Raw genomic sequence first — 27,125 nt, forward strand, 5'->3', positions numbered from 1 at the left:
AATTTCTTATGCATAGCCATGTTTTCTTCAGATTTCACCAGAGAGGGCCTCAAAGCTATTGAAGATAGACAAGAATATCCAGGGGAAGCAGGGATGAGCAATAATTTTCTACCTTACAGTCTTAAAACTCAGGAAAATATGCATAAAAGACCTGTATAAAACACACTATTTTCTTTTTTGCATCCAATATACTGGTGAGTGAAGGATTAAATTTATATATAAATTCTATTTAAACGGTGGTATCCATAAATGCCTATATTTGGAAATATATTTGATCCTTTGAGAAAAGAGTAAAGAGTTCTTAGTTCAGGTTTGACAGTGACTGCATACTCTGCAGCCTCTTTGGTTGGAAGGAGCATAACCCTGATAACCCTCCACATTGGGATGTAAGCATTGTGATATTTAGAAATTTAAAATACTTAGTTTCGATAGTAAAAATACCAAATTGAAATGGGCCATTTGACATAACAGAATGTATTTCTCATTCATCTCCACTGAAGTAAAAAAGACCTTATTTTCCTCTGTTTGCCTATGCCCATTTTAAAGTCTGAGAATCCATTTTAAAAATCATTATGATTTTAATTCTCTCAAGTCAAATCTCATGTAAGAAAACATCTAGAAAGGGAAAATAATTTAAATCTAGACTTATTTCCATCTCTATACGTTTCCTTCATATCCCTAGTAACATGGAGGATGAATCGTAAGTACTATTATACATGCTTTGAAGTCATGACTTATTTTTAAAGCAACAGGAATTGGTATATTTTCCAAACATATATATATATATTTTTTTTCCCTGATTAACTGGTATTACTGTAATACTAAGCAAGGACTGTAAGTTTAGAACTGTAAGAATCACATTAGTTTTGGTGTAGTGCAAGCCATTAACTACACTGGCACTTACCGTGACCCTTTTTTTCCTCACTGCTTTGATCCCCATTTACTGCTGCATAATCGACTATATAATAGTGCCCCACAAAACAGAGAGCATAGTGGGTCACCCATGGCAAAGGATTAAGCGGCCAAAATGCAAGGGGTTCTTCTAAGTAGGAAGGTACATGCCCATAGAGCCCAACATAGTGCTCAAGCTTTATTAAATTAGGTTTATGTTTAACCTAAATCATCACTGAAGTGATGAGCAAGTGCTATAATAAACAGTGGTGGTAACAGCGGTTAAACATGTTACATCAATATTTTACTGAAATCTGGACAAGCAAGATGGAACATATGGATAAATAAATATATTAAGCAATTTCCAAAGAAAGGATGACTGTTTCAACTCAGTAGTTTTCATCCTATTGTTTAAACTATGATTCTTCCTTAAAACACAAGAGTGGTGAAGTAATCCTAATGTAAAAATTGTGACCTAACTTAATCCCTGCTTCTTAAAAATAATGTTTTATATTTATATTAAGAGAATGCTGAAGTTTGTACTGTTATGTTAGCATAAAGGTGGTATTTCAGAACCAGTAAAGTTTGTATTCTTTTTAAAATATGAAACATTCCTAATTCTTCCTTTATGTTTATTGGAATCCCACTTGAATAAATGTGTGTAATGTAAACATGAAATAAAATGTAAGAAAAATTCTTCTAAATCTTCTCTAAAAGAAAATAAAGTATATAAAATTAAATTGCAAAATTCTCTTTCTTGCAATCTCCTACATACACTTGATGCATATAAGCACAACCATGGAAGAATATATTTCCAAAGGGGAGAGAATCCATGCTCAGATATTATCTGGGAAAAATGCATTGAAATTCCTCTCTAATGAACAGACTTTTTCCTCCTCAGGGTGACCTCTACCTTCACAATATGATGGTTTTATTATGATTAATAAATTTCATTTCCACAGAGGAAAGGAACAGTGTCAGCTTAAACTTAAAGCAAGTAGGTTTCTTTTTAAATGCTAATTTTTAAACACGCCCTTGCATGACACCAAATTTAGAAGCTCAGAAGGTTAGCAGAATAGATTCTGATTTTCATGCTGAAAATAGCAAGGATTTAAACTATACTGTCACACTGAAAATCAGTAAACTAGTGTAGTCACATAGTCATTGGTTCATTTATTCACTATTATGCCAGCATACTTATTTCTCATTAAATTAGTGGCATTTAAATGCTTTGTGATAATTTACCCTGGAAATATTCATTCTAGGTAAACAATTTACTAAAATTTAGAACATGCAAATGGCAAAGTTTTTAAAATGAGTTCATAGTCGAGGTGATTATCTGTGCATTTTACAGAATATTAAATCAATGTATCAGTACCGATATGTGCACTTACAAATTCTTTACTCAGGAACACAACAGATGAACAATTGTGATGCACCAGTAATGTGAACGAGGTAAGTTTCACTATTTTTCAGTATGTCTAGAACAAGTATTCAGGACACAGCATGGAAAAACTTAATGTTTGCTAGCATTTTGTTTTACTGGCACTGGTTTTTAAGTAGCTTGACCAACACCCTACTGGGAAATACTGGGGAAAAAAAAAATCATCATTGCAATGCTAACATCTGTAGCATTATAGCAGCAAACTCTTTACCAAAAAAGAAATCCTCATGTACTCTTCTCTACTCAGGTTGTGTGTCAATTTTTTCAATGATTTTCTGTAAAAGGTTTAAAATTGCTTAAATACTATACAAAAGGATATTTTGTTTTGCCCACTGCAGAAACAGAAAAAATAAATAAATAAAAATGGTAATAAAGAGACATTCATTTTAGTAGTGCCTTTGGAATTGAATCTCCTTCTTTAAATCATCAGTAATAGGTATTACTAGAGACTCTTAAAAATAGGGAAGGTATGCCTTTCTCTAATTTTCAGTACCATTTTAGTTTTTTAGTTCTTTGTTACTGTGGCTGTATTTTCATATACATCTAGGACAGACAGTGGAGCTCTGATACTCACTGGAGACAGTTGGAAGATCCTTAATGACCTATCTACTATAAGGTTTAATGACAACATTAATAAAGAAAAAATCACACTATAAAGTATACACCAAGTTAAAACATTTTCCTTAGTTGTTAAAAAGCATAAAATGAGATTAAAAAAAAAATTTTTTTTAAAGAATCTGATGTGCATAGATTTCTGAATACTATCACTTCCCCCCATTTTTTTAAGACTAGATATTGCTAGAAGAACTGTGGAAATTGATGATTCCATTCTCATATAAAAACAGAAGTTAAAAATTTGATACTACCTCAGCCAGTGATCAAGTAAAAATTAAAACTGAAAATAATATAACAACCTAACTGCATGATCTCTTCCCTTGTTGCTTTCCATATTACAAGCAATGCATATGTACCCACTTGGAAGCTCATATTTCTAACTCTTCACAATATTACCCATTTACTAGCTTTGATTTTAATTGAACAATCAAATCATAAAATTGCCACTTCTTCAAACCTATATGTGTTGAGTCTTCAAAAAGTATAAACTTAAATTACACAAATACTAGTATTGCCACTTATTACTAAATTTTACAAAAAGGCAACTGAACGAGTCAGCCTTAGCTAGGTATGAAAAGGTAGAATACAATGCAGAGTGGTTCGGTATCCCTACCCTAACTGTTTACCTAGGAAATGAGTTCTATTGCAGGATGTGCCTCTTGCTGTTCACAGCTGGCATAAAAAGGGCAACCCAAATATTTCCTCCATCAGACCTTGATGCAGAATTGCAATAAAATTGTAGACAAAAGACATGAAGATTTCAGTGAAGCATTGGAAGGAATACAAGGAAAGTAAGTTACCTGGCCTTATCCAGATAAATGATTCCAGTAGCTAACCAACATGTGTTTTCTCTTGGTCACATGACTATTATGATACCAAAACCAGGTGACAGCAGCAGCAGGAGCTCCTTTGTATGCACACCAGTTACACAACATACTGCAGTATTTTAACCTCAGTTGGTCATCACTGTGCAGCAGTGGTAGTCCTTTCACTTAAAATTCTTTACTTATCAGCTTATGGTGTCCAAGGCATCTGCAGCCAAATATTTTTAATACTTTTGGATATTAATACCAAATAACTTTAGGCACTTACGTCATGTAAGTGAGCAATGAGTCTCTCTAAATATCTCATAAGGAAATGAGGAAAGAAGTCTGTCCTAAGTTTTTACTTAATTCTGAGGAAAATGTTTGAAAACTGCTGATAAAAACAGCTTCCAGTCATTTTCCTTGATTGTAAAGGTTAAAAATGTTAAAATCCTCTATGAAGTTTTAACTGCATAATACCAAACATTAAGATAATTCTGCAGGAGCATAAAATATTCCTTTGCATATAATTTTCCTCTTCCACTACTGATAACCCTTTACAGTATTGTGATGTGCAGCAGAAAAAGACTTGGGAAGATGTAGTATAGACAGACATAGCACAATGAAATAGTGAAACTTCAAGGTATACTGCAGTGCTAACCTCCTGTATATATTGAAGACCATGCAGGATTTCCTGTTAGTATAGCATTAACATTCCTAGGTTTTCACAGAGATAAAAAAGTGACCATAGTCTATAATGATAATCAACGATCATGATGATACTAAAAAATCATGATAATAATAAATCATGATAATAAATGATTTCAACAAAGGGATTTTTGTAAATACATTAGTGATAACATTAGAAGCAGTCTACATTTTTCTTCCAGTTGGAGCCAGAAGAAATTTTAAAAGCCTATTCAGATGTATCTATATGCAGGGAAGAATATCCAGCTCTTGATTTTATTTATGTAATATCTGAATTTGGCCAGATAATGATAATTCCCATTATTAATTGGCTCACTAATTATTACTAATTGATGCATCCTTTGCAGAAATTTCCATCATTGATGTTCAGACATGATTTTAATTTTTATTTCTGAATGACAACCTACAGCTTTTTTTGAAGTCTTTTATATATTTACAGTCATCCAAAGTTGAGCTGCCACCATGTTAAACATTTTTAAAAATATGATTGATATCAGTCAATTTGCAGAAATATAGAAGTGCAACAAACTACAGCACAGGTGACATCCCTCCTGAGCTGGCACTGAATCAGTACTATGGAACAACCCCAGGGACAGACCATACCTTAAAAACTCTGTCTCAAATTTCAGTCTTGCTGTCTGGATTTACAAATGGACAAAGGCAGATTCCACACAAGTGTGCACTTGATGTTTACTTAAAAATGTAAAATAATTATGTGCTACCAACAGCACCTTTTTGTATAACCTCTATACCAAGAAAAAGAGACTTCATTTATATACAAAAATAAAAAGCACTGGGCAAACTGAGGCTTGCCATCAGGTGACACCTTGCCATCAGGTGACACAAACTGTTGTATTTCAAAGAAAAACAAGCATTTCTTATTTTATTTTTTAAATTTGTACAGCATTTGTCTATTACTGCTGCTGTTATATTTTGTGGCAATAAACTCTAAATAAATTCTGATCTAGTTCAGTAACAAATACACCAGACAATTCTTACATTACATTCTAAAGCAGTCTTTTTTGCTTGTGTGTAAAGTTCAGTAGTACGCAGTAATATTTTTGTTTGTTTAATGTTTTAAATGTTACATAATAACCTCATGATATTCATACTGAATCCTTGTTTATTTAATTTACTAGTATATAATCATACATACAGCACACACACAAACCACCTTTCATGTGTCCGGCTTTCAGTGTATGAGAAAAAATTCTGTTTCATTAAATAATAATAATAAAAAAAACAGTACAGGGGATGCACATATGCTTATATGCACTTGTTGAGGGCAAACACAGATTATTCACTATTTCTGTTTATTGAAGGAGCTTCACATTGCAAATCCTCCATTTACAAATCACAGAAACTCAGCTTTACTTAATCTTGTCATGTTGTCACAATTGACTAGCCATGTGAACTGACCTAGAACTGTAAGCATAGGGAAGGCAAGCTGTCAAAGAGATAATGACAAAGATGCCAAAAGGTCTGCCAGTGTTTTCAGTCAGTGAGAAAAGAAATTAATCAAATTTTAAGAAAGAAGAACAGAGAATACTCAAAGCATTTACTGATTTTTATCAACTGATCCAATAGCTGAACATCTTTACCACATAACTACCAAGAGCAGTAACAGCAGTAACAAATAGAATTCCATGTAAGCACTATTTACAGCAGCAGTAAAGGGAAGTTTAAAGCACCACCACAAAGGACACTTGAATTTATAGAAGTTTAATAATGTGCATTAGTACAACATTCCCTAGTTTTTCCAGTGCAAAAACTTCAATATCTGCTATTTTTCACAGGGAAAACCTGTAGAGGCTTAAATAAATACTAGCATAAAGACCTTACAAATGCTCCTTCATCTTAATTTTTTAATTCATCTGATTAGTGGTAGAGTTTAACATAATAATAAAAGCATCTTGTAGAAAATGGTTATTTTCCCAAATTGCTTCATGAAATGAAATCAAAACCATTGGCAGTGATACTAAGAAAGAAACCTCTCACAACTGAACCTATGTCGTTACACAGTAATTCAAACAGGCTGATGCAAACCTCCCTAAAACTGCACTCTTTCCAAAGCAGCTTGTATAATATCTACTGTTTGGAAATTCCTTTGAAAGAGTATAATGTGATCAATGCCTCCCATCGGAAACCTAAATATGTCAATGAGATGTATGCAAGCATGTATGGCAAAATTTGACCAGATAAAATTATTTATGTACATAGCAGAGGTAGACCACAACAGGTACCTGACCCATTCTAAGCACTTTGTCAAATATTAATTTGCTTTTAAAGAAGTATATCCATATTTGCTATTGTTTCATGACTTAAATTTGTGGTAGTGTTAATGTTGACAGGTTAATGATAGTATACAGGAAAATTGCCATGACTTGAGCAATTGCCTTAATTAAAAATTGTCAATATTTTTTTCAAACTATTTTAATAGTATAAATGTTTGCCTCTTCACACTGCCTTTTTTAGATATGTTTTTCCTAAATTGAAAATTAAACATTTCAGAATATTTAATTTGTTTTGGAGACTGTTTCTTTCTCCAAACAGAGGCCAAAAACTTAATGCAGGACTATCAACTTCTAAAGCTTTATAACGCATTTCTGTTATACACATGCACACAATCCCGCCTCCTAGGGATGACTCTGCTCAAATATATAAATAAATACAGTTACAATTGGACATATATTATATCCACTTTCACCATACTTCATTTCAAATTCAGGTTTACATACACCTTTTCCTTTCTCTCTGTTATTTCAAAATCATAAATTGTATATACAGACACAGACACAGACACAGACACAGATTTCTAGGTTGGAAGAGACCTCAAGATCATCGAGTCCAACCTCCGACCTAACACTAAGTACTCCACTAAACCATATCGCTAAGCTCTACATCTAAACGTCTTTTAAAGACCTCCAGGGATGGCGACTCCACCACCTCCCTGGGCAGCCCGTTCCAATGCTTAATAACCCTTTCGGTAAAGAAGTACTTCCTAACATCCAACCTAAAACTCCCCTGTCGCAACTTTCGCCCATTCCCCCTCGTCCTGTCACCAGGCACGTGGGAGAACAGACCAACCCCCACCTCACTACAGCTTCCTTTAAGGTAACTGTAGAGAGCGATAAGGTCGCCCCTGAGCCTCCTCTTTTCCAGGCTGAACAAGCCCAGCTCCCTCAGCCGCTCCTCATAAGACTTGTTCTCCAGACCCCTCACCAGCTTGGTCGCCCTTCTCTGGACTCGCTCGAGCACGTCCATGTCCTTCCTGTAGCGAGGGGCCCAAAACTGAACACAGTACTCGAGGTGTGGCCTCACCAGAGCCGAGTACAGGGGGACAATCACCTCCCTAGACCTGCTGGCCACACTGCTTCTTATACAGGCCAGGATGCTGTTGGCCTTCTTGGCCACCTGAGCACACTGCTGGCTCATATTCAGCCGACTATCAACCAATACTCCCAGGTCCTTCTCGGCCAGGCAGCTTTCCAGCCACTCATCTCCCAGCCTGTAGCTCTGCCTGGGGTTGTTGCGCCCCAGGTGCAGGACCCGGCACTTGGCCTTGTTGAACTTCATACAGTTGACCTCAGCCCATCGCTCCAGCCTATCCAGTTGGGACAGCCTATACACTTGGGAGAAAAAATAATATCAGCTGTGATGATATTATATAAATAATATCACACTGGATTTTATTTTTGTTTGTAGATGGAAGTTGGATAAGCATTAGAAGTTGGATGAAGAAAGCAAGAGTGATGTAAATACAGAATAATGATCCTGTTCCATTTTTACACAAAAATCATAAAATGCGATACGCAGGTACACCCTAGAATGAACTTGGTAAAGACACTAGAAAATATTTTTTTCTTTACAAACTATGAATTTTGACCTTATAAAACTTAAAAGAAAACAATATATACTGAGCACTGATTTGAAAAAATAATTAAAAATATTAAAGATTCGAAATGAAAAATGTTCTCTAACTGACATGTAAATAAACCATAGGTTTACTCTGGGTTTCATTCTGATTTATAAGGAGACTGATAGGGTAAGATCCATTTTGCTTCCACCAGGCAGAAAACTCAGGATTAATTCTCCTCTAATATAACCACTGTCAGAGTTTAGCTAGAGGAAATTCTTCAGAGATCCTTGTTTAAAATTCCGTCATCAAACTGAAAGGAGGTTTCAGGTAGTTTCCCTACCTCTGATCTAGTTTAGGTCTGTTTGCATACTCTTTAATCATGCCTGCCAGAGAATATCTATCCCAGAAGCACAAAACTTCTCTTCTGAAGAGTAATTATTTTTAGCTTCAGAATGCACTGGATGCAAGAGCAAACTATTTTAAAATTTCCCATGAAAGGATCCCTCTGTCACACACTAGCATATCTTTTCTGTGTATAATGTTCATGCAAGAACAGATACACATACAGAAATAGAAATGTGTATATTGACACATTGGCAATAGCCTTTCATTTTGGTTTTCAAGATTACTTAATTCCTAAACTAGGAAAAATAATGTCATGTGGTTGAGGGTTATGTGTCCTCTGGCAGAAACGATAAAGCATTAGGAAGAGATGAGTGATTATTACCAGCAGAATCACCCAGGACTTCCCATTTCTATTTGATGGTAAAGTTCCACCCAAAAACTTACTTGTTTTATTATTATCTGAAATCTACAAACACTTATATTCTTTACAAGGAAACAATACAAATGTATATATACTCACATTTCAAACTTTGAGCATATTATCAGAACCTTCATCTTAAATCAAGTTTGCAAACACTTGAATTACTGTAATTGAGTTTAGAAGCACTACTAGCATATAAAATTGTATTGTAGGTGTATTGCATGCATCTGAAAAACCACATGACTGTCAGCTGCTGTTCTGAAAGATTATGTATCTATATTTACTTCATGTATTAAAACACAGAACATTAGATAACAAATTAGTTGAAAGTCAGCTTACAGATTTGAAAGACCAAACACAATTTTGGCAATTTGTACCACACAGAAATATGGGCTGGAGTATGATTGTTTTAATATAGCCAGAAGTCCTTTAAATTCTGTCACTAAAATTTAAATATAAAAGGAACAGAAGATACAGGCTTGCTCCTTCAGATCATGTAATAAAAAAGGCACCTACAGTTATCTATCATTAACATTTATCATACTGTCAAGAACATACCTAACAAAAACACCCTATTTATTGCAACAATTCAATAGAGGTAATTTACTGGTAAACTGAAAAGTTTTAGTAAATATACACAGAAGTCCATTTTCTTCTGTGTACAGTCCACTGAATTTACTGATGAACAAATGTATTATATTATTGACTGGAATTCCAGAGTAGTGATATACAGAATATGTATAGTATAGTCTTGGATACATGAATTCTGTGTGATCTGAGGGAAAAAATGTCTACAGGTATAATTAACGCTTAGAAGGGTTCACTCTGCAAAAGAGGGAACTGTTTTCAGGACAAGAAAATTATTAAAGACCACATGTATGTGTCAAGAATTCCAAGTTCAAAAGTTGCTAAAATTAGTTTCTGTATACTTACTTAGGAAGGCATAGGTTTATGAATTAGTAGTCTAATGGGTAGTCAGCTCACTATAATCCAGAACAGAATAGGAAGCACAGGTGAAATAAATGAATGCCAAAATACAAATCTAGTGAGACCAAGAAAGTGTCAAATGTTCTCAAAATGTATTCTGCTAATAATTCGGGACTCTGAAAAATTCATTTTTTATTTTTATTTTTTTAAAAAGGAAGAACTTTTCAGATTACCAAAAATGCCGTGGCTACCATACAAATTATTACAATCTCAGCATATTGTGGCTTTAGCTATGGTCTTCTTTTTCATAAATACATGTTTTTTATTTGTTTCTCTGTAGGTCACTCTAGAATAAGCAGAAAACTCATCACCTTTATTTCTGCTAATGTACAACTCTGTATAAATAAACATTTCTTAATACCAACATTTTGTTCACACTATATATCCTTTCATCCTTCAATACACACAGCTCCATGAACTCAGCAGATTTTTTTGCATAACGCTATCAGCAGAATACGGCCCAACACTGTTACTAATTATTTTGGCTTTTGATTTCTTATGTAGCGACATAACATCATCCTTACCTGTATTAAGACTAAGATTGTTCAACATCTATTGCTTAAAAGACATTAAATCCCTTGACACATCTGATATAAATTACCATTAGTAAATACTTTTTGAAAACATTTTTCATTCTTCTGTACCCATGGCTTACAACATGATAGTACACCAGCAAAGCAGCTAAGACTTTTTACTTACTAGAGAGTGATCCTCTGAAGACACAGACCCTCTCTCCCACTATCTTATCCATAGGATAGACTTTGTGAGTGCTTTAGGGTCTGCAGTACCCTTGTGGGCAATATTTGCCCCCAAAGAGTTGAAAAGAAAACTGTTAAATCTATAGCACTTACAATGTCCTACATAGATCTAACTATCTCTATCTAACTTACTCTTTTCATTAGTTTGGTTTGTTTTGACTTTTTTTTTTAAGTCACAATCTTGATTGTACTGCACATTAAGTTTTTGTGAGAAGGCTTAACAGATCCTTACTTTTATAGGCCACATAATAATTAAACTGGAAATAAAACACCAAAGTCAGCAAAATAACCTAATGTCTTTTATATGGCAGAACCTAAAGACTCAAGCTAGAAATTAATGAAACTATTCCAAAAATTTATATTATGGACTTTCCTATGCTTTCTCTTACGATTAAATGCAGCATGTGAAAAAGGATATTGAGACCTGGATGGATGCATCAAGAAGTATCAATGATTGTTACCTGCAGAGGTGTTACAAGAAATTTCATCTGCTGCAACGAAGACGAATTGATTTCTGCAAGAGAAGATAAAATTCACAATACTGCTTGCTGACTGGGAAATGTGCTAGCTGCCAATTGACTTGATGTTTACAGATGGGGTAGGGTAAGGGTGCTTAATTTTAATGAATGTAGCAAGAAAAAGTGTTGACGTATTTCAGTACTATAGAGTTTATAGTGATCATGAGGTAGACATGCTGGGATCTTTTAAATGAAATAATGGTGACATTTGGGTATGGACTATGTACAAACTCTTGCATTGGAAGCTTCATGTTCAGTGTTACAGATATGTCATGTCAATATATTTATGAAGTCTAACAAAAATCAAATTATATTTATATTGATATAGATATTAAAGGGCACTAATGGAAATATGTAAAAAGTGATAAGTTTTTAAAAAAATGCAATTTACTTCATATATCTTAAAGGAGAATATTGAAAGTAAAATAAATTTATATGTCTAGATATGATTGCAATCAGAAAATGAATTTTCTGTTATTTATATATAAAAAAAGGACATAGTATATTTTCATATACTGTCATCCAAAGACATACAAAAGTGTTTTTTTCAGAATCTTATGAGAATAAACTAGAGGTATAAGCAATTTAATATAAGCCTTCTCTTGCAAAATTCTTTTTTTTTTTTTTTTTTTTAAACCAGGTAACATAAAAAGAGAAATGCTAAATACAGTAGTATTTCAAAATCTAGGAAACTCCGTTATAGTAGAAATCCCAATTTGCCCTTTTTGAAGTCAAAGCAAACAGGATATAGGTTAATGGAAACTATATTTAAGGATTAACATCAAGCGATTCCTTTATATGCGTATGCATAGCTTCCTTGGATGATGTTTGTGTTGTGCAGGAGTAGTAAAGAACATGGGTGAAATTAGTTGAGTGCTAGTTTGCTCTGAATTGCAGCTAGCTCCTCCAGCCTGCACTGCACGGTGAAAAACAGTTTTGCACAGCTTTAATGCAAGAGTCTACCAAATAAGAACTAGAAGGAACTACAACTATCTCATACTGAGGACTATTGGAAAACTCAATTCTGTAAAATAATGAAAACTCTGTCAAGCATTAAATGCTCTGAAGCTCCTATTGAAAACTATTCAGTTCAGGAGCAAACATCTCTTAGGTGTAACAGAATCTTGAAGACCTAAGTGAAAAACAACTATTTCTATTACTTCACCTCCAATGCATTAAAGACATTTGAAATTCTAATTTAAAAATCTGTGAATCTTGTTACTTAAAAATTCATATGTTGAAAAACAAAGAAACAAAACAAAACCAAGGAATCTGTAATCCATACTATAGGGACAGGAGTTGATTAAGAACAAAAGCAGTAGCTTCTTATTGCCTCTATCTCAAGAGTTACTAGCACCTATCATCTAGCATCAATGAATGTAGTGACCAAATTGTATTTTTCATCTAATTCCTTCATTTTCAATTGGATGTATAGATTGGTAGTTTTGTTCTTTATTTTGTCATCTACAGCAATTTAACAAGCTAATGAGATCTATCTTGTACATAATCTTAAAAAGATATATTTTTAAAAAATGAAAGGGGATAAATTTATTATAATAAATACAAAGCTACTCCATATTTCATAGATAGCATACTTTGTCACTGTAGTTAACTCATACCACCTCTTTTATTATCACCTCTTGTGATAATTACATATAAAGAAACAGATTTTTTTCCTAATAGAAGCAATTCAGACTTACCAGCTACTGGCATACAGAAAATCCTTTTCATTTATGTCTGTGAAGTTATAAAACTGTCTTTTCATCTAATGAAAACAGCCACAAAAGTGGCCGAGAAACTTTTTCTTTGTCTCAATTCGGAACGTGTTCTCATGCAACATTGACTCACAGATGCTATATCTTCAGATGCCAAAGTACAGAATTATCTGTAAGAATAATATGCTGGTTTTGTTATTTACAGGACAGCAGAACACTAACTTCTATTTGTTTTTGTTTGTTTGGAACCACAGATGCTACTGAAACTGCTCTAAATTCTCACCTTTTATTACCAACTCTCAATAATTACTGGTAGAAAATGCATTTTAAACAAAATTAACCCAAAGTGATGCCTATCAAAAAAAAAATCTACCCAAAACATTCCCTGTTATACTGCTTCAATTTACATAGGAACATACTATCTTTGCTATATTTTGCTTTTTAAAATTTATTTCACAACTCTACAAATCAAATTTGAAAGTAAGGAAGAAGTTGCATATTATTGCACACAGGAACTGTGAGAATGAAAATGTTACTGTATTAATCTATGGGAAGATAAGACTAAATTGTGGTGCTCAGTAAACTAGTTAAATTTTTTGTAATATCTATTTGTTACTGGTAACAATCTAAAGCACTTGTTTAGTAGCTTGATGGCTTTAATGTTTTTACAGAGACAGGTTTATTATTTAGCTAAATTTTGTACTATTATTTACGTAGACTAGAGGAAGAACTGAGAATCAGAGATTCATGTATCTCACTTGCTGTCCAAAGGACATATTATTCCTTAGTGTGGAGAACCCTTAATTTACAGGACTCCTGAGTTCAGCTGACCCAATGATGCATCATATTCCATTTATCTTACAGCATATGAAAAGCAGACCTGGAAAAGGGCAGCTAACCTTACCCAGTCCTTTGAAAATGTATGATTGTTTCCTTAAAAGACCAATTATAAGCACTAACTCCAGCGAGTGTACAAGGCTTAACCTCATGAGTAAGGTATGGTGGAAATTCAAGATGCATTTTAGGTTGTTTTAATGTTGCTCATCATTTCTACACTTTCTGTTGACTTAAAAAGGTTATATATATATAAGTAGAGTCCAACTTTATTATAAAATAAGTCCTACTCAATCTTTAAGATACAGAATTGTTTCCATGAATTTAATTTATGTGTTAACAATGAAGGCAAAGGACAGAATTTTTACTGCTCATTGTTTTATATTTCAGGTGTAAAAAACCCAAATATTTAAAATCAAGAGGACTTTTTTTTTCTTTTCTTTAAATATATATTTTTAAATTGTTACTAGTTGTTAGTGAAATAAACGGCCAAATTGAAAGAGTAACATGAGAAATACATTTATTTGATGTATACATTCAACATGCCAGATATTCCCACCCTGGGCTAAATGCAATCCTTTTAAGTGCCAGAGCAGTACCCTTAAACAGCTTGAGCTCTCTGATGTAAACCTAGACAGCGTCGGTCACAAAAATGTACTTCTGGGTCTCAAAATGGCCATATTCCACCTGAGCACCTATTTCCCAAGGGCAAATGCTTATGCGTGACGTTAGTTCTCCTATTTCTATATATCAATTTCTTGTTTCTTCTAGTAAATTGAGCACTACCACAGATTTTTACCAGTATGGTAATAAAGATGTTTTTAAAGTCAGAAAGAAGTGTTTAACATTCAATATATTTCTTGAGTTAGAACAGAAACAGAGGAAGAGGACAGCAAATCTAATATTGAGTGATTTTTATGTTTGCTCTTACTTTGGGGTAGTTATTGAGCCTGCATTATTCCAGTTTTCAAACAGGTTCAGCAATGTTCTATTTTCCTCTGCTCTTTCCTCTTGCCAAGATGGTGCATCTATCCATTTTCAGGAAGATTTATTTACAGTCTTGCTTCTGACATGTGACCTTTAGCTGTGCTGAAGTTATACAGAAAAAAAAACAACTTCCACACATTTAATTCTAAAGCATACTGACCTAATATGGAAGTTACATGCATATCAAAACTGAATTTAAATAAGACCCTATATATGAAATTTAGTAGAACCATGTCAACAATTTGCAATTACTGTGTAGTATTTTTAGCTTGTATTTCTACAGAAGTCTCTTCTGTAAGCATGTTTCAATAGTTCTGACTGCTTTTTCCACTCACTTTTAATCTATGTTCTCTGGGAGTTAGTTTCGAGTTTGTGATACCTGATATTCCAGTCACCTTATAGAGTACATGGTCCTTCAGGAAAAAATTACAATATTAACAGAATTTCTGTTTAACAAGCATTTATGACTTTTCTTCAAACTTTTCTAAAAATTCCTTAATGTTTTTCATCCTTGTAAAGACTAATACCAACAAGATCAGTTATTTGAATGACAAGTAGATACCAGAATAGACAGAGGCATTCTTGCTTAAACCAGAATGGTATCTTTGATACAATACTGGAACGTTAGGTTCCTTCACATATAGAAAATTGGGAGCTTCTCCTCACTGAGAAAACAATGTGAAACTTTTCTCAGATGCTGCACTACTTAAATACCAAAATTCTGATAATTCATTTATACATAAATATATACAATTATTATCATATTCTCTGTATCTAATTAGACAAAATGTTTATTTTAAATGTCTGTGGCATCTTAAAGTAAAATGGAGCTCAGAAAGAGCAGCATCTTACAATGGAGACTCTGTGGTACAGTACAAAAATAACTGATCTTGTCTGACCCATAGACGATTTGGCATTTTTGCTAGTATGAAAATTCAGGACATGGAAGTGGAAGATATCAAGAGATTCAGAGAATGGATCCTAGACACATTTTTTATTTTTTTATTTTATATTTTATATATATTTATATATATATATTTATGATTTGAGGGATCTAAACAGTATGGAGCACAAATCCAGGATAATTTCAGGAGAGAAATCTGTGAGTGCTCCCCCTAACAGTTTCCTTAAAGTTGCCCCAACTTGAGAAAGGAAATGCTCTTCGTGCTTTGCCTGCACTACTACATATTCTTAAAAAAGCATCAAACTACTACTACGTTTTCCTTCCTGCTGTCATTGGTCCTGATATTTTTTCATAGGTACAAACGTATGTGCAGCTCTGTGTGTTGGGAAATTTATATACTTAGGTGACTGTGGATTAAGAGCCTGTTTGCAGGGCACATGTGACAAACTACCAAGTGTTGCCTGTGTCCTTTCTTCTCCCTAAAAGACTAGGTGACAATTGAATTTTCATCTAAAAATTTAAAAATGCAAAAGAAATCACAATACCCTAACATACAATGGTTATGTTTCATATACCAGAATTCTTGTACTTTACTTTCTAACTTCACAAACTAGACAAGAATCATTTTGCTTAATACAGAGGTGCAGCCCCCTCACAACAGAACAGTTGAGCAACTGCTAAAAAGAGCGCAGAGCCATGTAAGAGAGGAAATTAAGATGAAATCAAACACAATACTGAACAGAAGTTACAGTGGGAAGATTTAAACTACATGTAATCAGTGACCACCATGGGGTTTGCAAACACAGGCAGTATTTAGATGTCATGGATCAGAACCTCAGCTGGTAATATTGATGCAGCTTAGCAGAAAGCACTGACTTCACTGAAGATATTCCAACTTCAACTCTCCAAGGACTGGGTGCTAACTATATAGTATAGCAATGATTTTCCCCAGAGGTACTATATAAGGTAAATCTATATATTTCTCCATTCTATTATTGAAGATACCTTATTTTTTCTTAATGTCTAAACTTTAAGACTTCAGTGTTCTTCTAGGACTCTTATGTTGAGGGTTCTTCCATTATAAATTATAACATAGCTAACAGTTGGCTGGTTGAAAAGTTTCAGAATTTCCCTCTAAAATAATTTTGTGAAGTCTTCCCCAATTCCCTCATTCTGATGTCCTAAATTTAAATATTTAGACCATTAATTAATTTAAACATTGATATTAAAATAACTATAAGAAGTTTGATTTTGCTATTATTGTGCTTTATATTCCCATTTCTGTAAGATCAAAGTACATTATCACACTCAGAGCATTTGAATCACAACACAAAGAAAACTAAACAACTTTACAGCCATACCCATAAATTATATTAAAGTAAAAATAAAACCATAAACAGAAAGTATTTCATGATGTATTCATTCAGTGGTATCAAGCTTCAACAGCACTAGTCATAACTTGGATGACCTGATGTGCCTTAGGAAAGTATATTTTACTTTTAGACTGAGTTCTTCAATGCCAGTTTCTTTTCACCTATGCAATTTTTTTTTTCACCCTAATTACTAACAATGATACAAAGGGGAAAATCAGGTATTCTACTTTCACTTGGGCATTCTGTTTTCAGTGTGAAAAGATAATGCATCTCCCACTTCTTTCATTCCTGACCTTTTAATTCAATGCTCGTTTCCGAAATTTTTAGGCAGGCCTTGAGAGTGTACGGAGTAAATCCCTGCATCAAAATAAATTAACATTGCTACTTCTGTAAATATTACCCCCCAGAAAAAGGATAAGCTCATCTTGGTTGCCCAAACAAAGGCATCTGGTCCATTGGCCATGACTCGGCTGCCACTCCAGAAGATCAAGTGTCACGTCTACCTGTGTGGGTGTCCCACATGCCCTAGAGTGTCTCAGATGGTGCGAGATGTCTGCTTTCAGGTGGCTTAACCAAGCCCGTGATTGGATTGCCAGGTCAGGCAATTAAATTAGCACTTCTGCATTGCACGGGACATTTCAGCATGATTTATCCAATGACAGGATGCCTCACAGAATTCAGACTGCCAAAGGCTGCAGGAGACAGGAAAGTTAACAACTCTCTCTCGTTAAGGTTTCTCCTAGCTACAGTCACATAACTTCCTTAACAGCGATAATTCGCTTTAATACCAGAACGCACTTTTGCAATTGTGAAAAACACATTTTCAAGATAAAAAAATAAAAAATAAAAAATAAAAAATGTATATATAAGAAGAAAAATTCCCTAACTCTTCTGGACACTAACTGAAAGGTGCATTCTTCGAGACCTGTGATATGCTTGTATTAAATTATTTATTTAGAGAAAAAAAAATAGTTAAGAGAAAAATGGTCAACAGATCATAACTTATATATCGAGGATTCACTCAGGACAAGAATATTTTTTAGTCCTGTTACTGAATTAAAGCAACTAAGGAATTTATTCAAACACTGTAATGTGAGAGACTCCTTTTAGCATAGCCTAATGTTAATGCTGTATGGTGCATTAGGGAACCAACTGCATACACTGTAGATACAACTCTTCAAACTTCTCCTCTCTCTCTTCCCATTAACCCTTGAAAACTGTATAATGAATTAATTTTTAGCAAATTGGCTCTATACTTTGGAACTTACTATTGCTGCCAAAAATATTTTTAATATGTTGCCAAAATCTTGATCAATCTTTCACATCATAACCCATGGAATTTCTATAGACCGTTCACCAGTATTTTAAATCTGCACATACCTAGTTCCAGATTTATGTATTTTTTAAAATCAGAGCTAAACAAATATGCCTTGCTCTAATTCATATTATCTGCTGTATCCATGGAATTTCTCTATGTATGAAGGAGTATATAATATAACATAATATACATAAATATTATTAATAAGACCATAAAGAGTTTTAAACTGCACATTTACCTGCAAGAGGAACACAGATTTTTAAATGGATCTTAACATTTTTAAGTGAAACCTAAAACTAACAGGCAAAATTCTGAACTCAGCATGTAACAGCAGAATTCATACTGATTTCAGTGGCATAACTGCTTTAAGATTGGCCATTTCCTATGATTAATACATCCTACACACTTAAACTAAATCCTTACTTCAAGAACAAATCCAGTACTTTAACTTTAGAAGTGCTCAGTGTCAGCAATCTAAACTAAAGTCAGTATGATCGAGGACTGCAAAATTAATGCTATTTTTAAGTTTTATACATGAAAATTTTGTTTACTACTCTATTTTGAGCATATTTTTCACTCTTTTTAGGGCAAACACTACAGAATTTTATAGTCTGCCTATTGTAAAGAATCAGTGCTTTATACAGTAAAGTATATGACAAAATATAAAATTGGGGGGGATTTATTCTTTATGTACATCAAAAAATGTATCGTTAAGAGTTTATATTTATTTCTGATTTCCCAACTATTATTACAGTTTACTAGTAAATGCCATTTTATCCACAATTCTATTATTTGACCAGTCTCCTAACATACAGACATGCACTTTCTTCAGCAATAGTTAATATGAGCAATTCTTGCCTTTGAAGTTATTTTAATTTTTGAATTAATTTTAGAAATAACTTTGCAACAGAAGTTGTTTATATAATAATCAGAATTACATATGTATAAAAAACTTGACAGGATTATTTAAGAATTCATTCAAGAAAGACAAAAGAGAGTTTAGATGTTGTTACAGTTTTGGTTTAAGCTTTGAAATAAAGACCTTACTATTTTCTGCATGTATATGAAACATACTATGGCAGTTTTCACAAAAAGTTGCTCTTTAGAATATATGTATAAACTTTCTTCTCCCATTCCTGCTGTGCAGTATTCTTACAAACTGCTGATTTACTTGGAGTTCCTACATTTGTTCCTTGAGTTCCACAGATGTGTTACTTAGAAACTTGACAAGCCCAAAGTTATAGGAAGAACATTTCCATTTTAATACCTAATCAAATGCTTTGGAATTCTTTGAAGTCGGAAAAAACTACAGAAAAACCATGCAAGATTATAAATTTCCTCTTTCTTGATTGATTTTGTCTACATAGTTATTTTAAGCTTGTTCCTCTAGTATTTCTTCACCTCACCTAAAGCACATCATAAATTACATGGCAAATACCTATGGATGAAATCCAATTAACTCCCTATTTTATTAATACCATTTCATACCTTTATCTTGTCTTTGCCTATATCCCAATCCTCTTAATTTCTCCTTGCTTGCAAAGCATTCACAGTGAAAGTACTTAGGTTGACAATACTTATAGCATGTTCTAATCTGCCTCTTTGTGGTCTATCGAGTCAATGATCTGAAAACTAAAAACTGTGTAATTAGACACTGACATGTCCAAAGGAACTGTTATGGTCTATCATGTCAGATGCACAAGCATTGACCCAATAGACTGTAACAGTTTTGGTCTGTTGGATTAGGAATCAATGTTTTAATAACTCCCTAACTCCATATTTATCCAGTCCACTGAATACAACGCTCTTAAAAATGTTAACGTTGAACTTTCTTTCAATATCCTCTAAGAGTGAAGAAGCTAGTATGAAATATCAAATAGATAATTCCTACTTTAAAAATGTTAACCAATCATCTTTTTCCTCTTTTTAAAATGCCACAGCATGGAATTGCATCAAAGGAATATATTTATAATCATATTTGTTTAGTATGAAGTTTTATTTTAAGGTAAGAAACTTCCAAGCTAAAACTCATGCCCTGATGTAGGCTAGATGTACTAAATAAAGAAAGCAAGGATATTGAAGTTGCTACGTAAATGTCAGAATAAGTGCCCTTTTTTATTATTATTTTTTGAAAGTAGCACTCGTTTAACAGCTCCCACTGTATTCAAGAAGGAACTGGTAGCAAAAGTACTCAGAATCTTTAAAAAATTGAGCACTTTAGGAATCCGGACAAGGAAATCAAGGATTTAATGTTCCTCTAGCTTCTTCATCATTTTTTTTCTTTGCAGTTCCCAGCATGGATGCCAAACCAGATTTTACAGTAATAATTAAGTCTTTTCTTGTCTACGGGGATTCTTAGCATATCCCTTGATGTGACAGTGAAGGAGAATGGGAATTACAGGAAACAGAAGTAGAAACAGGGTATGAAGAATACAAGTTCTGACATGGTAAAGGTTTCATAACCAGTGTTTGCTACCATTCTGGGCAAAGATTACCCCAGTTTTGAACCATTGGTGTTGGTTTAATAGTTACATGGATATCACACGCACACCGATATCACATACAGATAAATCAAGCCTTCACAGTATCAGAAAACATGCTAATTTTACTAAATGCTAGAAGAATGTTAGAAACCTCGAAGTATATGAGATAGCTTTCTGGACTTGCTAGTAGATTACAGTTTTATGAAATGTAATTGTTTGCGAAGTTTTACTACATGAATGTGACTCCATGTGCCTCCCGCAAAAGTGTTATATCTACAACATTTTAAAATGAACCATGCTTCAGTCACTAGAAATTACTAGGTGCAGTACATCCTTATTTCAGGAAATTCTTTTCAAAATGCTCTATATGAAACACCCTATTCATAATATATCAAACTCTTCATATACTGGACTTTTTTCTTTTTTCCCTAATATATTATCTTTCTTTGTAATTATCCAATCTTTCTAATTCATTCACTAAAATGTAATTTTATGGCTATACCATGAGTCATAAACACCAGTCACTCTCAAAACTGTGATCTCAGTGATGAATATGGATTATGAAATTCTAGCATTGTGCCAGTGATACTCAGTTTGCCATAGATCAGATATAGGCATAAAGACATACAGGCCTAATAGCTTAAATTGACTACATCTCTGTAACAGCTAGATGAATAATTTGTCTGTTTGAAATATTACAGAATAAACAAGCTATAACTACCACACAGCAAAACCAGAAAAAAATAGACCAATCAAACATCACCACAACAAACCTAAGTGTTTGAAGTAGTAGTATTATATGCATGTTGTATTATACCTGTTTAAAAATTTAAACACAACCTTTTTACCTGTCAAAATGCTAACAGGTCCGTTTGATTCCCAACATTTGAGTAACACACAATATAGGCTATCTATTTTTCCTATATTTATTATCTCCAGTCCCCCAAACTTCTCCATACTTCTCAACATTTAACTTACATAGCAAAATTCAAAAAGGTTTGAATGTTCCAGTTGGGAATAAAGATATTGCTATATTTTATTCTTTTTCCTCTTCCCTCTTCCAAACCAATTAATTTAGAAATTTAAACTGTGCATGAAAGCTATTTCTTCTAAATCTTAAAAGATATGATAATTAAATGAATGAAGTACTACTGTTTAAAATATTAATCTTTCTATAAAATTAATGGTAAATTAAATTTTGACTGAAGTTGTTGTTATATTTTACTTGCTGTCAAAACCTTAATTTTTAGTATATATCACTAGTAAGTTCCTCAGTAAGAGAAAATAAAATGAATAAACCTATGGCTTTTTTCATTGTTTATTTTTATAGATAATCTTAAAATCTACAATACACAAAAAATCACCTCCACACCTCCATCTATATAAGCTAACATTTTATAGCTTGTGTATTTTTATTCTCATTCTACTTTTTGTCCTTTAATGAGTATGTTTCCCGTTAAATCAAATCTGTACCTATTATCCTATTTTAGGATAATCTGACCAGAAATATCGAGTATTACTCTCCACAACTTGCACAGAATGAAGTGGAAAATATATTAAATTATATCGCTGTAGACAACAGTACTTTGACAAAAATAAATACTCCATGTAGTATATTAAAAATGTAAACTTCTGGAATATCAGGATTTTAAAGGGAGTAAGATTTCAGATCTGGAAGATGCACAACTTCCATATAATAAAATCACCTGTCTCAAATTTTGCACAAAATCCTATGTATGACCACAGAACATGTAACACAAATTGATAGCAAATATATATATATATATACCTTTTAAACTACAGAATATGTGTAAAATATTTTGGAATATATCTTATTGTTAAAAAAAAAAAAAGAGTCAGCTTCCAGTGATGAGGGATCTCTTCTCATTGTTTATAGTGAGATTTTAATTGGATATTGTATTTTAAAAAATGGAAGTAATTTCAGAGCAAAATACATCTGGAAATACGTGTGTGTGTGTGTATGTGTTTGTGTTTGCATGTGCAAACGTATGTGTGTTTGTGAGCGGGTGATGGATGGGGAATGTGTGTATATATATGAATACATAACCAAACATATATAAACACACAATTATTAAGTATTACAGGGTTAGCAAGCAGTACAAGTGAATAGACTCTGCCTTACTGGCAAGGAAAGTTCATTATCATTGGGGTTTTGTTTTATTATAGTACCATATAAACTTTCATAAATATTGCTGACAAAGTTAATATGCAAGAAAGGAACATTTTTCTTACTCTTATCAAAGATGCAATAATCAAATCATAAAACACAAAACCAATAGCCAATCAATGTGAATAAGTCTGCCCATAGGCTTAATTCAAGCAAGCCATTCACTGAGCTATGTGATGGATCCGTCAAATCCAATACAGCATTACAGACGTACTAGCAACATCAAGTGAACATGCAATGACAAAATGACAATACACCCCACTGCCATGCTTTGACTTGTTCTACCTCATAAATATAAAAGCTGATGACTTTGCTAGTTTCTCTTACTTCAGACTTTGATACAAATTTAAAAACTATATTGCTTATTTATACTTTCAAAAATCTTACACAAAAGATTAGTAAAAGCTGTACTAACAATTTGCTGACATCTAATTTAGTGTCTTTTGCACATCATTGTAATTATTTTATTCCAAGCGCTCTCAATTTGAAGTGCTTGGGAATTAAAGCTCCAGAATGGTGAAGAATACTTGTAGACGAGCAGTCCCCTTTTATCAGTTACAAGGATTGGACATTTTATCAAAAATATTTTAAATATTGGAAAGTTATAAAATATTTTTTGATCCACTTTATCAAAGATCTCCATATATTTAAGTGCAATTTAGCATAGTGAGAGATCACACAATGTAAAAATCCAATGTAATGTTTTTGAAGTTGTATTTGGTGATTATATTGCTTCATAAAAACAAACTACATCTTTTATTTATTATTTTTTTGTGTGTTTTTATTTTCCAGTGCTAAGAAATCACTGGAGAAATCTGTGAGGCCTACTTCAGTTTTAAAATTATTTTTAGGAATACCTGATTTTCTTATCAAACTTACAGTTCTGCTTTGATTTATTTCATGAGGATTCCATTGCCAACTAACTGCCCCTTATATATCTTTTCTTTGCCTATTTCCAGCAATATTTCCAACTCTGACAAACAAGGATACCATTGCATTTCTTCAAAATAGAGCTCTGTTACACTGATCATTAACCATTGACTTGGTGTATTGATTTTGATTAATAGAAACCTTTCTGTTAACCTTTATATTTAATTTACAAAAATATGTCTCCAATTTAAAGATTTCCTCTTTTCATATCCTGATTTAAGAAGCATGTCAAATATGGGATACTACCATTCATCATGTATATTATCTGTAGTCAAAAAGAATAAAGCTTTTTAAAATATATTTTCGTGATATGTCACTGCTTCAGCAGTATATACTCATTGGCTGTCACTTTGTTTTCCTATGCATTGTTTAAACATAAACAATAAGTATATTTAATTTGAAATGAATATAAATAGATCAAATCAACACTGAAAAGGAGCAGTATATATTATCAGATATGGAGTTTTTAATACAGTCAGGGAAAAGCAGGTGACTATTAATTGAGAAGAAAATGTACAAGCAGTTGTACTGAACTGTTTTTCTGAATTTTAGAATATGCGATATTAATGACTCATAAAATTTACTAAATTGAATTCATTAAAAAATGAATGAAAAATTAGTAAAATTATGTAAGTAAAATTAAGTTGTGAGTAATCAGAGGTATCCATGTTTGCATATAGTTTCATATATGCAAAGAAATATTTGAGCAGATTGCTATTTGTTTTGTTCTCTATGTTAGTTTTAAGAATCTCCCATAAAGTTCAGTTGTGATATTTGTAATTAACACAAGAAACCACATTCATTTTGGGGACGCAGTTCAAAGAGGATGGGTAATCACATTAAAAAGGTTAAATTAAAAAAATATGCAGAAGATATATAATTCTTTTAAGATATTTAAAATTATGCAACAGACAGGTTATGACAATTCTAATGATACACAACGTGTATCTGAAAATTAAACTTTTTGGAAAAAAAATAATTAAGGGTTGTAACAACTGCACTGCTACTGACACCATCTCAAGCTTCCTTAAAAACATTTAAAATAACTATCTTCTTCTTAAACAAGTCCTTTATTTTTTGTCAGCATAATTCTTCATGATGTTTGTGGACTTTCTATCCATACAATATGTGACCAACTGACGTTTTACCTTAACAGCATTTGATTTATGAGAAGGTACATTAATTCATAATTAAAGCATTTAAAAGTCATATTGATATTGTTTACTTTCTCTATATAATGTATAGATTTTCAGAAATTCATTTATTCATAGGAGTAAACACCCTATAAAATGACCCAGGGACATTTTAATGATATCTGGCAAAAAATGAATAACCACGGGAGGTTATTTTTCATTTTGTGCTTTCAGCTTAAGCTTTTAGAATCAGGAATTCTTTTGCATTATAAAATCAGAGAATAATCCTAGAGCTGCAACATGCTAACACACCTTTGTGGAAATGAAATGAATCTACTGAGTAGCACTTCACCTTGTAGGTTACCCTAAGTAGAAATAGTACATCATGGACATAGTATAAATAGCAGCATCTAGTTGATATTACTGATACAAGATTAATAGAAAGAAACTTGCTTACCTGTCTGACACAGCATGCCTCAGCCACACATGCAAATTATTTTATTCATATAACTTTAAAAAATATATCTTCATTACCCAGAGTAAGCTTTTGAAAGGCAAATATGCATGCATAGCATTGTAACATTCATACCATGATACTTTATTCTAAAATTACGGAATCCATGAACAGCACTTCAATCTAAGAAATAGTTCACTTAAATTTCTTAATCTGTTGATTTCTTTAAGAAACAGAAACTTTTAAAAGCAATGTCTAATTTAGCATCTACAGTAATTTTTCAAATCAAGACTTAAGAAATTATATGCTCGTTTTCAAGGGAAAAATTTCTTATATAACGATTTGAGAAATGTGACCTTACTCCTCACTGTTATCGTGAAGCAAAACACATGCATGTATCTGTCTTTTACAATATACATCCTCCTTTTACAGTTGTACGCTCTTCAAATACTTGAAAAGTATTAGTGGTAGATTTTGCTAAAGGTACAGTTTCTGAAAAACAGGTAGGATATTCTTTCTTTTCATTACAAAATCACGTCCACACACTGCAAAAACTGCATGCATGTTTAATTTTAAGCAATTTGACAAAATCATATTCCTACTAGAATTTAGCAATTTAGACATTGACTTGAAAGGGGTCTTGATTTTCATCTTGCAAGAAAACGAGTTAATATATATGACATAACTTTTAGTTTTATAGATGTTAAGTCTTTGCATGTTTTTCTTATGCATATCTTAATGATCTTTTATTCCTGGTATTATTTTCACCAATGTGGTTTACGTTTGGAGGATACAAATACAGTGCAGAAGTATAACCTTTTTTTTTTCTTTTTTTTTTTTTTTTAGCATTTCAAAAAATCTAAAGCCTGTATAGAAAGTAAATGGAAAAAAAATATATCATTTTGCCTTGGATAGTTCAAGCTTAGATACAGTTCATTCTCAATTTCCAGTGACTAAAACAATGTCAATGAGAATTGAGGGCACTCAGTAGGTTCAGCTTCTAAATCAACCGAAATAATACTCCTAAGATAAATGATCTTTAGTAGCAGACCATCATGAAGCCGTACATATCTTTATCTGTATTGTACAAGGGTCACAGACCTTAACTGGATGATCTACAGCTTGGGAATGTGCACGTCTCATGCCCAATTCTCAATTAAGGCCTAAAATCTCTTAATTTATGGCTATTCATGGATTATAATAAAATAGCCTGCTTTAGATATCACAGTTATCTGCAGAGCAACAAGACAGTTATGAGACTTCAACAAGGCAAATTTATAGAATCATCTTCAGCTTCCACTGGTCAAATATTTATTAGTGATAAATGAGATCTTACCTGTCACTGTAGGCAGCTGCAGTGGCAGTGGCAGGCTGGGCATACCGGTAGGCAGCATAACCACCCTAAAACATAAACTCACATTCTAACTGGATTGCTACAGCAGCTTAAATAATATTTT

The 27,125-nt window shown here is 32.9% G+C and overlaps 1 protein-coding gene across 4 annotated transcripts in view; it reads right to left on the reverse strand.

Moving 5' to 3' along the window:
- The window catches only part of RBFOX1 (RNA binding fox-1 homolog 1), an 869,105-nt gene that overhangs the window by 3,448 nt on the left and 838,532 nt on the right, over positions 1–27,125 (reverse strand). For all 4 annotated transcript variants that reach the window (XM_050713747.1, XM_050713748.1, XM_035548778.1 and 1 more), the window contains one exon: positions 27,005–27,069. In XM_050713747.1, coding sequence (XP_050569704.1) covers positions 27,005–27,069 — 65 coding nt within the window. The remainder of the gene's footprint in view (positions 1–27,004; positions 27,070–27,125) is intronic.

Source organism: Cygnus atratus, chromosome 15 (genome assembly GCF_013377495.2).
Source record: "Cygnus atratus isolate AKBS03 ecotype Queensland, Australia chromosome 15, CAtr_DNAZoo_HiC_assembly, whole genome shotgun sequence".
NCBI lineage: Eukaryota > Metazoa > Chordata > Aves > Anseriformes > Anatidae > Cygnus > Cygnus atratus.